The sequence below is a fragment of the Salmo trutta genome, chromosome 7 (assembly GCF_901001165.1).
Source record: "Salmo trutta chromosome 7, fSalTru1.1, whole genome shotgun sequence".
NCBI lineage: Eukaryota > Metazoa > Chordata > Actinopteri > Salmoniformes > Salmonidae > Salmo > Salmo trutta.
In genome coordinates, this window is record NC_042963.1 from 44,507,385 (window position 1) to 44,525,719 (window position 18,335).

Here is an 18,335-nt window from a genome sequence, read left to right on the forward strand (position 1 = left end):
CTATGTCTCTCTCCATGCCCAGTGTTCAGCCTCTTTACTTTACACCACTATGTCTCTCTCCATGCCCTCTGTTCAGCCTCTTTACTTTACACCACTATGTCTCTCTCCATGCCCAGTGTTCAGCCTCTTCACTTTACACCACTATGTCTCTCTCCATGCCCAGTGTTCAGCCTCTTCACTTTACACCACTATGTCTCTCTCCATGCCCAGTGTTCAGCCTCTTCACTTTACACCACTATGTCTCTCTCCATGCCCAGTGTTCAGCCTCTTTACTTTACACCACTATGTCTCTCTCCATGCCCAGTGTTCAGCCTCTTTACTTTACACCACTATGTCTCTCTCCATGCCCAGTGTTCAGCCTCTTTACTTTACACCACTATGTCTCTCTCCATGCCCTCTGTTCAGCCTCTTTACTTTACACCACTATGTCTCTCTCCATGCCCAGTGTTCAGCCTCTTTACTTTACACCACTATGTCTCTCTCCATGCCCAGTGTTCAGCCTCTTTACTTTACACCACTATGTCTCTCTCCATGCCCTCTGTTCAGCCTCTTCACTTTACACCACTATGTGTGTTTACCGCCTGCTTGTTTTACCAATTATTATTCTCAGCGCCTTTTCAAAGGCGTTTTATGCTTTAATCATCACACTGCACAGCTGTGTGTTTTGTAGCCTTTTGAAGCCTTGCTAATCCCAGTCTGAATGAGCCCTGCGGTCCATCCAAAGGGTGACTGGAATAGCAGCCGCTGCAGCAGACCTGGGTTCACATAATATTTAAAATCATACTTTAGTGGTGTTTGATTGAGCTTGCCTGGGTTAAAGGACCAATAGAATAGTTCAAAAACTGCAACCCCCCCCCAAAAAAAACTGGTACTCCAGGCAGGCTAGTGCAAATACTCAAAGCATTGGAGATATTTCCAATACTATTTGAACCCAGGTCTACACTGCAGTGCCTTCAAGACCCAATGATCATCGTAGCAGACTCGTGTCACACCTCCAGCTTGGCAGCAGTAAATATTAAAAAACCCAAGTGGGTCTAAATCAGCCAAAGATAGGAGAGATCTACTACATTTGACAGCTTTAAGACAATGACTGATGTCTTGGGCTGGGTCAATACAAAAAAAATCAAGGCTTTGGTGGTCTGTAAATGTCTCCATGTTAAAATTAGAATTTGAATGCGTGGGAAATTCAAAGGAAAGATGGCTCAAAACAGCAGCAAAAGCTTGGCTTTGTCTTCTAGACTAGAGGAAAGACAGCAGGCTCTATCCGTTTTGTGGCACGGCAATAACACATTCATGACTCATGTTTTGTAACAACATTTTAGCTTTCTATTGCCTTAACTGAGTGATAGACGGCTACGAATCCGGCAATTGGCAACACCCAGGCAAACTGTAAGCCAGTCAACATGAGCAGACTTAAGCAGATTCTATGCAATCTGTCCAAGACTGTAATACTTATTGTGAATTTTCCTTGACTTAAAGTATTGGCACAAACAAATCCAAATGTGTTCTGGTAATCTATAGTAAACAGGGATCAATCTTCATAGATATCCTATAATTCGGTTTCTATTTCATTCGGCGTTCTTCTTACCCTTTGTGGATGATGTCAGCAGAAGGGGGTCTTTTAGAAGCGGTCCCATCCTGGTGCACCTTCCTGTCCAATGACAACGGGGCATCTCTCACCGGGAGGCCCAGGACCAGCGTCTCCTTAGTAACAGAGATGGTCTCCTCACCTTGCTGATGGCCCATATGCTTCTTGGCATAGTCAAATCCCTGCACAGGCTGGGGTAGAGAAGGTTAGGATAGGGTTTACGATGATATATGGTAAAGTAAAGGAGTGCTTTAGGAGAATGACATTTCATTTACAGACAAGGTCGGCTTGGTGAGCTCTGTTTTCTCTCAGTCAGCAAGTAAACACAGAATGGGATTCTACTAAATGTTAAACGAAACGTCTAAATGGCACCTTTGAAGTTGAGATGTATTGGAGGAAAGACATGGAAAATGTAATTGGGTCATGATTTATATTTTTGTTAATATCTGCAAGGTCTAGGCAGTTTCTTTGTATAACCAAATTACTCTAATTTCATGAAGCCTCTCAGGTTTGTAAAACAGCAAAAAGGAGCATCACAGTGCAGACATTATTTTTGGAAAACGAAATACATAAATACATTATATTCAATGTATTTCTACTTGAGTGCATGTGGGGATAAAAAGGGAAAATATAACTGCACACAGCTTTAATAATTAAAGTCTCAGTGCCATCAAGTGTATTATCACACATGGTTGCAGCACACAGCTAAATGGGAGAGAAATAGATACACTGAACCAGGCGGTCATCTTCACCTCATCCTGAGGTTAGTGATATTTCACAACAGTGAGTCTGGCAGAAGTACTGTATAAAGAGAGACACTATGGCTTCATCATATTGGAAATTCACATTTGAGGGAGATGTTTCAACAGATTAACCTTAAAGGCTGAGCTCATCACAGATATTTTCCACTGGCAAGAGGCAGGTCTCTCTGTCCACTTGATTCCATTGACTTTCTAAATGGTCACCTTTCAACTGCCTAGTCTGATAAAGACATGGAGTTGGTCCAAGACTCTGCACAAGGCTACTCTGTGATGGATTTGACAAAGGGGCGATTCCACACCAGAAGGAGCGGAAAATATTTTTGGTATCTCAGATTGTTCTGGCAATTCTCACATAGAAACTTCATTGGAAAAAATGATAAAGAAAATCATGATAAAGTGGCCATTTTAGGCCCTTTTCAAACCTACTGTCCTAGGGTGGTGCCTTCTGTAAGACCCTATGATCTGTGAACGGTACATGATACAGACAACATCTTGGTGCCATTTATATTATTATACTCCTTATAGTGTGCTCTAAAATATGGAGTATGTCTAGATTCTTCATTTATTCAATATTACAAATATCCATATCACAAAACTACCCTTCTTGATTTAGATTATTTTTTACATTTTGTTTGTAACAATATACTCTTCAAACAGGTCAAATTTCCAGAGTGACTCTCTGGTCCTTTCAATGATTTTATACATAGAAATTGACATTATAGGTCATTAACCAATCATAGCACTCCTTTAGGATTGCACATTCTGCAAGTCACAAGCAGAGGGAGTTCCCGTTGACTCCATTTTCCCATTCACTGTATTGGTGGCGTTCATAAAATAGATTATACCTTCTGAATTAGCAGAGAGCCCACTCTGGAAATGTGATGTACTTGTAGAGTATATTGTTCCAAACAATATGTCTTAAAATGAGCTAAATGAATAGGGGTAATTTTGAGATATTAATATGAATATGTTTCATGTGGAATAAATGAATGTGAAATGTTTATATTTCAGAATCAAGACGTACTCCATGTTTTAGAACATAAGGAGTATAATGACATCAAGATGTTGCCTGTATCATGCATGGTTTACAGATCATAGGGTCTAACAGGAGGCATGTATAGGTCCACTTTCATCATGATAAAAAAAGAAAGAAATGGTGATACAAATGTTAAAAGCATGTCAAAAATCCTTCCTCCGAATGAAGTTTCTATGTGAGAATTGCCAGAACAATCTGGGTTACCAAAAATATTTTCTGCTCCTACTGGCGTGGAATCGCCCAAAGACGGATTCTGTGTTTTGACTTGGGCTCATTCAGTGTACTGATGGAGTCACGGGACAGAGAGGGACAGGTTTGATAAAACCCACGTGTAAAAAAACGAATGGTAGAACCTCTCTGAACAACTAAATTATGATTGATATGATTTTCTTTTCATTGCACAAACTTTCAAAATGAAGACACATGATGGACAATACCACATAGTGAATTTGGAGAGCAATGAAATAGATTCCCATATTTCCTGCAAAAGCACACATGCAGACTGAAGCCATGCCCCTGATTTGCAGCTTGACACTGTTGTCCCACTTTGATGGATAATTGTGTGCTGTGGACTAGAGGTTCATGAAGCCCACTATCTCCCTAGTGGGTTATGCTCTGCTTGGTATTGTGTCTTGATTCCCAGAACGTTTGGACACCAACACATTACACCGCAACAAACTGCAAATATGTGCAGTGGAGTAGTGGAGCCAAAGATTTCAACTCAACGCATTTACCACGTCCTTTAGCATATTGCCACAAGCTATTCATAAACCAAATCATTCTAAGAATATTTATCTCAGTAGTTGCGCATGCGTGCCACATCTCTGGTCAGAAAGGGAAAGACCGAACAATTGGCCTTGCAGCGCCATGTGTGAATCTCCCAATTTAGCAACGCTTTAAATCATTTATGTCACATTCAAAACAACCCAGTGACATTTAATGTTTACCAACAGTTTTACAAACCTTGAAGCACTGCACTCTGAAATGTAAATACAGTAAGCAGACACTATGCTAACAGAAACAGGCCTTGTTTCTGGGAGAGAAGTCCTATCCTACTATCCTATTTGTACTAATCATGTGTATCTCTGACCTTGTCCTACAACATAAGCTGGAGCTAGTGCTCCTCGTTTCCCATCCAAAAATATGCCTTAGTACATCTGTCTCTCTGGGGGGAGTGATGATGGAATGACCTACAGAAATAACCCTGAAATCAGCCAACTTTCTCTGCTGCTGCATGAGTGCATGTTGTGAAACAACGGGGTCCGTGATGAATCTGAAATGTTTAGGGATCTTGTTTATGCTCCTCCACATTATCTCTATGAATCAAAATGGCACCATATTTAATCCAGTAACAGCACTACTGATGGCTTGGATTCCACCATGAAGTCACTAGCTGGTATGAGATGAGACTGGATGAGAAGAAGCCTGGTGGATAAGAATCATTACTATGCATTTGAAAGGAACAGGGATGTATAGAATGTCCCATTGATCATAGACGGTGAGCCCTGGTGAGACCCCTCCATCCCTTCCAGTGATTTCCCCTAGGCACTGTCAACAAAGGAGGGATGTCCTCTCCCAAGCACAGCCACATGCATTTATTGACAATAACACTCAGTCAATACCTGGTGGTGATAACTGCCCTCCCTCCGATAGGATGTCTAAACAAGAAGACAATTAAAGTGACATTTAGCTGAGGATTCGATTCCAGCACATTAACCATCTGGATTCTCATTTCGCCCCCATAATGCTCATTGAGCATCCTTCACCATTGGCTATAAGTAATTGAGCGAACACAAGATAAAGTGCCAAGACTTGCCCAGATGTGACATTTCTCTGAATTGCACATTAAGATGTTAAGAGATATAGAAAGTTCACCTTAGAGCGTGTTTTGAAGCTCCTGAAAGCGCCCGTCTTGAAGATGACCCTGTTCCTCTTGCACAGGATGGTGGTGACCATGACAACAACAACCATCACCAGGGCAACAGGCGTCAGCACGGCCATGATCCACAGATTGGCAGGTGGGACCTTTACCACAGCTGTCGGAAGTCATGGCGATGAAATAGATACACCACCATCTATCAATATGTGTTATTGTTTGCAACCATTACGTAATTATTGAGGCACTTAGCTATTCAACAGTCTATGAGACAGATACACTGAGTATACCAAACATTAAGAACACCCCCCTTTGCCCTCTGAACAGTCTCAATTCATCGGTGCATGGACTCTACAAGGTGTCAAAAGCTTTCCACAGTGAAGCTGGCCCATGTTGACTCCAATGTTTCCCACAGTTGTGTCAAGTTGGCTGGATGTCCTTTCGGTGGTGGACCATTATTAATACAAACGGGAAACTGAAGAACCCAGCAGCGTTGCAGTTCTTGACACAAACCGGTGTAACTGGCACCTAATACCATACCCTGTTCAAAGGCACTTAAATATTTTGTCTTGCCCATTCACCCTCTGAATGGCACACATACTATATACCATCCATGTCTCAATTGTCTCAAGGCTTTAAAATCATTCTTTAACCTGTCTCCTCCATTTCATCTTCACTGATTGAAGTGGATTTAACAGGTGACATCAAAAAGGGATCATAGCTTTCACCTGGATTCACCTGGTCAGTCTATATCATGGAAAGAGCAGGTGTTCTTAATGTTTTGTACAATGACTGTATATGTGCTTCAGTTTGAGCAAAACCAAAATATACTGCAATTACTTGTGTGCATACATCTGTGTGCAGTTCTATACACTTCATCTAAGATAATAATGTTACGGCTGTTTGGTAAAGATGTGGAGATAACCTACGATCGGCTTGGAGCTGGATAAAGTAGCCCAGGGTTAGAGCCATGGTTTGGGAATCCAAGGTACTGAGAGTCTTGGCTGCAGTGGTGCCAGTTATGGGGGCACCGTTCAGTTGGGCATAGTAGGTCATTTCGGCAGGATTCTTTGGCCCAGGGAGTCGACGAATACCAACCATCTAAACAAGCACAACACAAATTGGTGGATTCAGTGCTGTCATATTGCATAAAAGAGCTATTACAATAATAAAACTGATGTTATCTGAAGGGGCAAACACTCGAAAATAACAGCACTCCGGGACCACACATGGGATTAATATGAATCTGTGGAAATAATCTTATTTTATTATAGATCAAATGTTTGATGTCCATAATACATCATAACGGTTTAATCAAGGGCTGTGATTAAAGCTTTCCATAAAGCAGGGGGGTGTTAAATGGAAGAGATCAACATCCGTTACATGAGCTCTCTCCCCCTCATAAAACCTGATCATCTGTGACTTTACATAAAACAATTCATCTGTGGCAAAACATAAACGAGAGAATAGAAATTCTGTGGGTCTTCAAAAAATGGTGAAACTCTGGCAAGTCAACATAAAACAGAGGTTGTTTATCAGTGAGTGAGCATGCAACCCGTGTGTGTCCGTGCCCGCCTCACCTGGACAGTGTAGTCCCCGACAGTGGTAGCCCTTCTAAAGCGGCTCCCCTGGCTCCCCTGACGCCCAGCCACCAAAAACAGCTCAGCCAGCCGCTGCTCCATTAAACTAGCAAAGCTCTGATAATTCCTCTCCAGAGATGAGCTGTCAACATCCTGAATTACTGCAGAGTACACAGAGAGAGACAGAGAGAGAGACAGAGAGAGAGAGAGAGAGAGAGAGACAGAGAGAGAGAGAGAGAGAGAGAGAGAGAGAGAGAGAGAGAGAGAGAGACAGAGAGAGAGACAGAGAGAGACAGAGAGAGAGAGACAGAGAGAGAGAGACAGAGAGAGACAGAGAGAGAGACAGAGAGAGAGACAGAGAGAGAGAGAGAGAGACAGAGAGAGAGAGAGAGAGAGAGAGAGAGACAGAGTGAGACAGACAGAGAGAGAGAGAGGTAAGAGGATAAGAGAGGAGATGAAGAGGTGGGATAGGGACAGTGGAGGACAAAGAGGTTTGGTTATTCATCCCTCAATTTAAAACCTGTAAGTCCCATTATATTGTCAGGCTGACCTTGGCACACTGTGGTCTCATCATGACAGTAGCAGAAAGGTACAGGGGGAGGCTAAAGCTAATTTAGAGATCTCTCACAAAAGAATGCCTCCTTCACACTGAGCTCTGATCCGATGTGATCTTTCAGAAGCAGATGTCCGGAAGCTCTAAATAATGCAGCAATAGCATTCAGAGAGGAAAGAGGAGCTCAAATATGTTGGGGGAAAAAGTGTACACAACACACAGCATTAGAGGAAAGCATTAACTAACTAGCAGTTAGTGAAAATCAATGACATGTTTAATTACCTGTGATCACCCAGTAGTGCTTGGTGGCAGTGGATGTGTTGAGGTTATGGTACTCCAGTGCTGTGGAGGAAGAGGGGGGAGAGAGATGGAAACAGAGTGAACAAACACACATACAGAGAGACAGAGAGAGAGAGAGAGACAGAGAGAGAGAGAGAGAGAGAGATAGAAGGTGCCAGGCTGCATGCCTGATAAATTCCACATTTTCTGTCCTATTATGCAGCTGGCTGGAGGCCAGCAGGGATGTTGCCTCTGACTTTGTAGTGGGACCTTATCCCTCATAACGCTCTTTTTGACACTCTGTAATCATGTACGAGCCTTGAATATTCAAATGGTAAAGAATTCATTTTGACAGCATGAGGTGAAATCCTGAGGTAGTGTGTAAATATAAATAGAATGTTATCTGATCTTCCCTTCATGCTAAAATTACCCATTATGTGAAGTAAAACACCCAGAAGGTGATGCAAATGATTGAAGTTGAGCATGAAGTAAACTAGTCAGTCTCCTCTCTGCACAACAACAAGATACTGGATGACAGTAAATGCGAGCAGCCATAACTTCTCCTTTGTAAATTAGTTCAACATCTGATTATCAGTACTCTGCAGGTATAATGAAATCAAGACCGCATACATTTTCATGTTCAGAACACACACTCATGAAGTGGATAATTTACGTTGAATTTAATTCAAATTTCAACAATCTACAAGTTATGGAATTGAAATTGAATAAGACTGTTTTGACTGTTTGAATTAAAATTAACATTTATAAACATATATAAATATTTGGAATTGAATTGGAATTCAATATTTGTACATTTCCCAGTTAATGGAATTAATGCACTTGGTTTAAAAATGGACCGCAGGATTAGTTTAAAATAATTTCAATTTGTATTTCTATATTTCCAGTATAGCTAGATAGTCTGAACAGCGACATGGACAGCCAGAAAAGCCCGAGGGAATTCAATTAGATTGGAATTTGAGGAATTGTTGGAGATAATATTGAACTTGGAATTGAAATCTTTGAATTTAACTAACATTAGAATTGAGACTAATTGAATTATCTCTGAATTAAAATACTGACCTGGAATTTGAATTGAATTAAATGGAATTTACAGGTAGAGGGAATTGATTTATAATTGAATTTGTGGAAATATCCTCAACCCTGGCTATTGTTGAAGGACAATATCGCTGAAGGACAATATCGCTGAAGGACAATACAATATCGCTGAAGGACAATATCGCTGAAGGACAATACTTATGGGGAATATGACATCAATATTCATGTATCATAAAATAAATAAATAAGGAGAAAAAGCCAGGCAAAACATGCCAATCAAACCCTTCCCATGATGCAGTGGGGCACTTACGCTCAGCAATGACGAGGGGCGGGAAGAAGAGGAAGTAGCCCACCAGCTCTGCGGTCAGCTGATTCAGGAGACCGCTGGAGACGGTTCCATTCAGGATCACGTCCTGGTTCTTGACCACATAGACCAGAGATACGGCAGGAGAGCCAATTGCTTGGGAGGTGCTCTGGATCTGAACAAACACAGACGAAACCAGACATGTTGAAGTAAATACAACGCTCTAAACAACTATGCTAATTGTGCATGATTGAATATGACCCCAAGTCATAAATGTACCTCAACAGAAAGCCCGCTGTAAGATTCCAGCACTTTATCCTGAGCTTCCTCATACGCATTCTCCAGCCGTTGTTCCATCATCTGAACAAAACTGCAGGAGTTGATGCTGTCCGCAGGACCTACGAACCTGAGAACTAAAAACAGCAGAGCAACAATCAATATACCAGCACAGTACATTCAGTTACATTACACAACAGCACAGTACAACATTGTCTACAATCACGGTCACATCATCCAGCAGTGTTACTGTGTTGTTCCTGATGCGCCATACCTGTTTTGAGCTGCAGATGGACACTGAGGCTAGGGGCCCAGGGGGCCACAGGGAGCAGAACAGCCATCACCAGAGGACTGTGCTGCCGGATGTCTGCTAGCACTTTGTCAAAACCATAAGCCTTCACTGTCTCCACCACCACAGATGCTATGTAGACCATTTTCCCACTGGCTACATAGTACCCAAGAGTGACATTATGAGGGCTGCAGAGATCCCGTTCAATCTGAGAAGTGAAAACATGTTGTTAATATCTTGATCGCTATCGCTAACAGACAATACAATGGCAATGGTCAAGGCTAGTGTCTCTGGTCCTTTGTAGTACCACCCACTCCTCATCAGTCTCTACCAGTATGTGTTAGCTAGCTATCCACAGACACACTAACTATGCAGCTGGTGTTTGTGATGTCTCATGCTGATCACTTCCAGGCTCACTAATAATACATGGGTTCTGATGGGGAGAGGAGAGGAGGCCTTGGATAGAGTAGCAGCCACTGAATCACACCCCAGACAGACTGACAGATAGACAGACAGCACAGGCAGGAAAATCAATGGACTTAAACTTGAGTCAGCCATCAGTTAGACAGAGAGAGAGAGAGAGAGAGAGAGAGAGAGAGAGAGAGAGAGAGAGAGAGAGAGAGAGAGAGAGAGACCAAGACAGGGAGAGATGAGACAGAGGACTGAGAGTCAGAGAGAAACACACAGAGAGAAACAGAGAAAAACAGATAACACACAGAGAGAAACAGAGAATAAAACACAGGGAGAAACACAGAGAGAAACATAGAATAAAACACAGAGAGAAACAGAGAAAAACAGATAACACACAGAGAGAAACAGAGAGAGAGAAACAGACAGAGAGAAACAGACAGAGAGAAACACAGAGAAACAGAGAAAAACAGATAACACAGAGAGAAACAGAGAGAGAGAAACACAGAGAGAAACAGAGAAAAATAGATAACACAGAGAGAAACAGACAGAGAGAAACAGATAGAGAGAAACAGACAGAGAGAACGAGAGCTGAATAATGGACATTTCCGAAGAGGAAACGCAGGTTATAATGAGTTTTAGTCATTCAGCTGGTAGGGTCCATAAGAGTCTTTCTCTTCACATACTCTTAACAGCCTCTATAATGCAAAGCCTATCCACAATTCAAGAGACCATTTATTATCTTATTGAAATCCTTTTACCATTAATCACTTCAGTCTCCTCTGCTATCACAGTGAGAGATTGGACTATATGAATAATAGGGCTAAGAGGAGAGGAAGAATAAGTCAACACACTCACTATAGTTCCTTTAGAAGTGGCCATCTCAAAATTCGTAACAGCTAGGTAACCTAGCAGTTGAGAGCGTTGGGCCAGTAACCAAAAGGTCGCTGGTTTCGAATCCCCGAGCCAACTAGGTGAAATAAATTCTGTTGATGTGCCCTTGAGCAAGGCGCCTCACCCTAATTGCTCCAGGGTCGCCTTCAATAATGGCTGATCCCTGGCCGTGACCTCTCAGGGGGAGTGGGATATGCAAAAAATAAAAATAAAAATAATAATAATACCAAATGCTTTTCCAACAGTGCAAAGATGGATGACTCCTCACAAGTCCTCAACTGGCAGCTTCATCAAATAGTACCCGCAAAACACCAGTCTCAACGTCAACAATGAAGAGGTGACTCCGGGATGCTGGCCTTCTAGGCAGAGTTGCAAAGAAAAAGCCATATCTCAGAATGGCCAATAAAAAAAAAAGATTAAGATGGGAAAAAGAACACAGACACTAGACTAGAGTAACTCTGCCTAGAAGGCCAGCATCCGGAGTCGCCTCTTCACTGTTGACATTCAGACTGGTGTTTTGCGGGTACTATTTGATGAAGCTGCCAGTTGAGGACTTGTGAGGCGTCTATTTCTCAAACTAGACACTCTAATGTACTTGTCCTCTTGCTCAGTTTTGCACCGGGGCCTCTCACTCTTTCTATTCTGGTTAGAGCCAGTTTGCGCTGTTCTGTGAAGGGAGTAGTACACAGCGTTGTACAATATCTTCAGTTTCTTGGTAATTTCTCGCATTGGAATAGCCTTCATTTCTCAGAACAAGAATAGACTGACGAGTTTCAGAAGAAAGTTCTTTGTTTCTGGCCATTTTGAGTCTGTAATCGAACCCAGAAACGATGATGCTCCTGATACTCAACTAGTCTAAAGAAGGCCAGTTTTCTTGCTTCTTTAATCAGAACAAAAGTTTTCAGCTGTGCTAACATAATTGCAAAAGGGTTTTCTAATGATCAATTAGCCTTTTAAAATGATCAACTTGGATTAGCTAACACAACGTGCCATTGGAACACAGGAGTGATAGTTGCTGATAATGGTCTTCTGTACGCCTATGTAGATATTCCATAAAACAAAATCAGCCGTTCCCAGGTACAATAGTCATTTACAACAATAATAATGTCTACACTGTATTTCTGATAAATGTGATGTTATTTTAATGGACAAAAAAAATAGATTTTCTTTCAAAAACAAGGACATTTCTAAGTGAGCCCAAACTTTTGAACGGTAGTGTATATGTTGTTCTCCAGTTACAGTACAGCAGTAACAGCATACTAACACAGAGTACAGTACAATACGGACCTGGACATAAACATTGGTGTCATTGAAGACCCTCTGTAGAGCATGGGTGAGTCCTTTAGACAGATTCTGCCTCACGATGATATCAAGCCTGTTCCTCCTCAACTGCATAGATAACACTGTGGAGGGAAACACATACATGAGGTGTGTCAGTCTTCTGGATGTGAATGATGGGACATCCTTTGGAAGGAACCAGAGGACTTTTATTATGGTTGTAAAGATACTGTAACAACTCAAAGAAACAACACAGTGTATGTTAGTGAAAGGTTGTTCAAACTGAGCTGTAAACTGAGAGCCCATACCTGTTTTGACCCAGGTCTTCTCAGTGATGTTACATGGTTGACGTTCCTCTTCAGCACTGATGGGAGGAGGTTCAGTTGTGGTTGGTCCAGGGGTGGTTTCTGTGGTGGTGGTGGTGGGGACAGTCAAAGTGGTGGTCGGTGCAGTGGTAGTTGTACTTGTAGTGGGAGCGTTTGTGGTAGTGTGAGTACTTGTGGTTGTGGTCGTCGTGGTGGGTGGGTCAGTTGTGGTTGTCATCAATGTAGTTTCTTGGAAGGTGGTCACTTCCTGTGTGGTTGTAGTGGTCCCGGGTATGGTCGTAACCGCCTCTCTGGTCAAAGCTGTGGTGGTCACGGTCAGGGGCGTGACGGTCGGGGTGGTCGTCACAGTGAGCTGTAGACTGTCATTGGCAACAGTGTCTGGTGTTGGGTTTGTGTGTGCTGCTGTGGTGGATGGGATAGTGGTGTTGGTGTCAGCCCTTGCAGGTGTGGTGGTGTTCCATGTGTGAGTGGAGAAAGGACTAGTCACATTGTCTGGGAGGGTGGAGTCGCTCTCCCCCAGGGTGGCCAGAGAGGACACTGGGACTGTTGGTAAATCTGGGTTCGCAGGCAAACTGCTGACCGCCTCCTCTGCAGTGAGACAACAAACAGCGTTTAAATGATGCCACATCAGGTCATTCATATCAGGTGAATAATGTCCCATTTTGATGATGTCTCATACTGTGAGGATGATGTCAGACCGGGAGAGGCAGCAGGCATCGGGAGGTAGACGATGGAGGGGATGGGGCAGGATGATGTGGAACTGAGCTGGGCCAAAATAAAATTAAATGGTGGATTTTGAGGGAATGAATGTGCAGAGCATGATGATGATGATGGACAAGGAAATAAAATCTGTAGTCTGTAGACTTTAACCACAGTCATGAGGCTGTACGTATGATATTTTTATTCTTCTATTAGATGGTGTGGATGACTGTTTGAACGGGGTCCTACCTGAGCTGGTGTTTGAGGTGCTGTTGGCTACAGGGGCTAACGACAAAGGGTCTGTTGTTCCTGCTGTTTGATTGTCATTGTTGATGGCTGAGGAGGAGGCTGAGGAGGCATTAGCTAGTACTGATGGTTGCACTGGGGCCTGTGGCTCTTGGTCTGAGCTAGCCAGCAGGGTCAGTACAGAGGAGAACCCTGGCTGCTCTCTGGTGCTCTCTGCTGTCGCCCCTGATGGGTCTGTGGGCACGGCTAGAGGGCCCAGGGGCCAGTCCTCCACTGGCGTATCCCTGGCAGAGAGGTTAGAGGGCACAGCTGGGTCCTGAGGCAGAGCTGCATGTCCTGATGACCCGTTATAGTGCCCTTCATCTGGAAAACAAAGAGAGAGATTGGATTTAACAAGGGAGGAACGCATTTATTCTCTATTTGACTCATCAATCCCAGAGGCCTGATGATGACGTCTTGACTGTCTCCCATGTTTCTCATCAACATCGGCTCAATCTATAACTACATCTTGAAAATATGAAATATTGTTATTCAAAACGAAGCCTGGCCGTGCCCTCGTGTCAACAACATGAGGGAGGGAGAAACAGACTTCACACCAAGGAGCAGAACATGTGAGGACACAAACACTTCTTAGTCATCCAGGAGTATCATTATGAAACTGTGACAGTGGGAACATAATCTTAAGTAGGTCACTTATGTTTTGTTCAGGATAAGCATAGGGAATTGATTTAGATGTTAAGTACATATCTGGGGCACACATAAGCAGCTGCTGTGATTTAAAAACATATCTCAACCTACGAGAGAAAGCTATCGCTTGGGATTCTGTGCTGATACAGTGGTGGTGTTTTCAAAGGCACCTTTCCTCAGTACAAGTGAACGATGAGGATTGGGCAGCTAGCAGAGTTTATTGTCTTCTGGAAGGCAGCCGGTGAAATACTGGCAAATCTCCAGAGCGCATTTGTACCGTACTTCCATTCTGAACTTCCCCCACATTCTCAACTTATTCATCGGAGGATTGTTTAATTAAAAAGAAGGATTTCCGAATCAGGCGGGCTTTGTACAACCAGGCCTGTGCCTAAATTTCCCAGGATGCAATCGCTCTGTCTCCCATTAACTCTACCCACTGAACTGTTCATCTCAAACAATGGATCTACCAAGAACTAGCAGCAATTCATCCTATAAAAAGCTCTGATAAACCAATAATCAAAATAACTCCATGAATATATATGACAATGAGCTTGCACGTTCTTTATTGCCAACCGTACCAGTAGATATTCATTCTTAAAGACCCTATAAGATCAGAAGTGTGAGTGTGACAGCATTTGGTGTCTTCAAGACAGGACACACTGAAGACCTCTTCCGTATCTATCCCCCACAGAAAGCCACCTGCTCTGACAGGGTGCAACATATGGGGCCCTCCATCAGAAGCACTGAGAGTTCACTGAGAGGTATGAGCCATGGCAGTGGACAGCAATTGGGTTCATTTGACAACACGACTGCTCCAGCCATCCTGGGGTTCATGAAGAAGCTCTGCCCATTCAGAACACTGATCCGTTGGGGCAGGAAAGAGGGAAACATGGAGAAACATGGTGCATCACCATCCTAGGCGCAGGTGGTGAGGAGGGGGCGCTGGGGATGTGTCCAAGTGAAATTAAACCCATTGAGACAATGTGGTGTGCTTTCCATGGAGTGACATCTTTCCAACAGGATGGACAGATACACACTTCCTGAAACTATTCATAGTGTCCATCTGTCTCGCTGGGTTAAATAGTGGATCTACAGTACAGAGTAAGTAACACTTTTATAGTGTTTTTCAGGAAGACTACAGGGCCCAAAGGCAACAATTAAATATTCACCTTAAATGCTGATTAGAGCAATTTATTCCACAAGCAAAACATAGGAAACATGAATATGAAAAATGACAAAATATGTACCATATTGTATTGCATTTGGCGAAGCAACACCAAGGAGTATGTTTGGCAATGTTTTATCACAGCTATGTCCTCTTGAAGATAAGGCAGATAAGGAAATGGAATCATAAAGTATGGACAGAGGGCAGTGACAGTATGGCTGGCAGATTTGAGCTCTGAGTTATATGAAAGTTCAGCCTATATTTCACTGTTTTGTTTGTCAAACACAACAGAATATTATGGCTTCCATTTATCCTGACTGGTACTGCACAGACACCTGCTAAGTGAGGTCACACTGCATCTCAGCATGCATCTGTAGACACAGCATAGCAACAACACTGCTTTCTAAGAGGTGTCGTTCCATCCATAGAGCCAATGGAATTATATTTACAGTAATTAAATAGTACTGTAATTAGTAGTCATGAAATATTACTAATCAGTAGAATATAAAATGTAAAAGCATTAAACCACATACGCTACAGTGATTGAAAGATAGTGGCACTGTCTCCCAGGTAAGACATTACCAGAAATGAAGAGCTGAAGACAGACTTATAGGAGCACGGTATTACGATATCGCAGTAAACCCTTTCCATTTACAGCACGCTAACTCATAGAAATGCAAAACTAAAAGTCAAACCAGAGCCTGAGCTTTGCACAGCTTACGATTAAGGAGGGTATTAAACGTTTTTAGAAGGTTGAAAAAAGCCAATGACGTGACAGTGCTGCATACAGGCTGGTAAAGACAGCTGTAAAAAAGATTCAGCTGCAGAACAAACAAAGTGCCATATTCTGTTTCCTGTGTTGTTGGAGGCTCTGTGTGTGACCTATATTGCAGTGGTCACACTCCTGGGTCCTGGGAGAATATGATGGACATACTCTGGCACTTCACTTAAAGCCACAGTCTGCAATATTTCCTACCGGTCATTTAATGATACATACATTGGTAGTACCCAAAATATTTTTGAAGATTTTGATAAATGCATTAGTACAACTGAATTATCATAACACAAAAAATAATAATAATAAGCCTACTTGGGAAGATTTAAACCACAAACTAACATGATGTGGTGTTAATGCATATCATTAGAGGACTAAACAAGGTAACTAGCACATTGCACGTGAACGATGCTTTCACAATGTGATAAATAAAACTAGGTTGTGATGTCACTGATGCAGAAGGTTAGCAGCTCATCTGTGCAGGCATTACTGGGTCCCATGTGACTAGATAAGACAGTCATGTGACCATTTCTCTGGCTCGTGGTAGGTCAGGCAGTCTAGCAAAAACAAAGCGAGAGTGTGACATTCTGAGCCACAACAATTTGAAAATTGGTCACATAAGGACATGCGCAGAGAGTGGAAAATGATGCAGTTGACAATCTGGGCATATTGTGGTGAGGCAGGCAGGCAGGCAGGCAGTGACCAAGAATCCTCTCTGTAAGGGGCACTGAGGAGGCTCTTTGGTCTTTCTGCTGCATGCCTTTGATTTGAAGAAGAAAGACAGTCATGTGATGTTGATGGGGGAGCTCTAGTCTAGCACTGTAGCTCATGAAAAGCAACACAGAAAGGGAACACAGCAAACACCATTACATCACCCTGAATCCACTTTGGCAAACAAACAAACACTGATCCTGCCATGCTCACTTTCCACAACAAACCTGATGGCTTGTGTGACAGTGATAATGAATAACAACAATGGAGGGAGCATGGATTTCAACAGGTCTTGTTAATTTTGTATTCTGTCGGGCTCAGTTTGGCTATGTAGCCTTCTCTTCTGGTAAGCGTCACAGCTACCAGGGACTGACATATTGAGAGCTTTCTAAGCTCCTGCAAGGGAGAGCATGGGAGATTTTCACCTCAGTTCATCCTAAGAAACACCTTTTGATGCACTTGCATTTGCCACGAAGCAGCAGCTTAAAGTCCCAGGGGTGCAGCAGGTAATCATTACCATATTAAAAGTGGATGAGCGTCTTGCTTTTCCAGCACCACCCTCCAATAGAGCAGCGAGAAAATGTATTTATCATATCTGAGGAGTCAAAACTGACCTCAGGGGACCAGAAGTAAGACCTAAGCACAGGGAAAGTTAGTTTCACTCTGCATTAGTTGTTGTTGAATTGTTCTCTGTAGCCTACTGATCCAGAGACAGACAATATCATGTCCATGTGAGCAAGTCAAACATACAAGACCAACACTAAAAACCCAATGAATTAGAAGCAGCGTATGGCCTTTTGACAAAACAAGATACTGACATGATTGACCTTAATTACAATTAGTGTAGGCCATATGCCTTACTGATCATTAAAAAATATATATTTTGTGAACATTTTCATAAAGAAATGTACATAATTCAACAGAAAATGCAAGTTTGTTATTATCAGAATATTTTTTCAATCCATTTCTTATAGCTTCTTTCAAATGCAGATAGCGTGTGAGGAATTCACAGTTGGCCCTACGATCAACTGTCAGAACTTGCACTAAGGTTAGAAAGAATTTAGGACACAGTCAGTCACCTGACCGTGTGTAGCTACGTGTTAAACGCATACACACACTTACATACAGCACACTGGCAGGCATGTATACAAATTATATTTTTTTGTATTCTAGCCCCCCAATTTCGATCTTGTCTCATCGCTGCAACTTGCCCTTTCTCGTCCCCTGGTGTGGCTCAAAGCTCTGTTTCAGAAGCTACCGTAGTGGGAGATTTGCAGGTGCATATGGCGTGAGCACAGAAGACATTTCATTATCGTCTCGGGAATCAGAAGCATTCATCTGATAGAGGTCACCCATGATCCCGTGACTCTCATAGGAAACACATTTGTTAAATGGCTCTTATGGTCAGTGTCACTGATTCCATGGAATATAGTATTCATTAGATGAGCTAAAAGGCCAGAACTCACTTGGCTCTCCTTTCCCATTACATAATAGACAGTCATACAGTGAGCAGCATCTTTGCAGCTCTCCGCAGGTTGAGGATACAAG

At 42.6% G+C, this 18,335-nt stretch overlaps 1 protein-coding gene across 4 annotated transcripts in view; it reads right to left on the reverse strand.

Annotated features, from left to right (window-relative positions):
• Positions 1-18,335, reverse strand: part of LOC115197484 (UPF0606 protein KIAA1549L) — a 44,009-nt gene that overhangs the window by 21,967 nt on the left and 3,707 nt on the right. For 3 of the 4 annotated variants that reach the window (XM_029759060.1, XM_029759061.1, XM_029759059.1), the window contains exons 2-13: positions 13,453-13,812; positions 12,487-13,092; positions 12,188-12,303; positions 9,584-9,806; positions 9,313-9,446; positions 9,040-9,208; positions 7,677-7,736; positions 6,842-7,002; positions 6,191-6,362; positions 5,261-5,421; positions 5,008-5,043; positions 1,589-1,779 (exon numbers count right to left, since the gene is read on the reverse strand). In XM_029759060.1, the coding sequence (XP_029614920.1) occupies positions 1,589-1,779; positions 5,008-5,043; positions 5,261-5,421; positions 6,191-6,362; positions 6,842-7,002; positions 7,677-7,736; positions 9,040-9,208; positions 9,313-9,446; positions 9,584-9,806; positions 12,188-12,303; positions 12,487-13,092; positions 13,453-13,812 (2,389 nt within the window). The remainder of the gene's footprint in view (positions 1-1,588; positions 1,780-5,007; positions 5,044-5,260; positions 5,422-6,190; positions 6,363-6,841; positions 7,003-7,676; positions 7,737-9,039; positions 9,209-9,312; positions 9,447-9,583; positions 9,807-12,187; positions 12,304-12,486; positions 13,093-13,452; positions 13,813-18,335) is intronic. The other variant, XM_029759062.1, reaches the window with a different exon arrangement.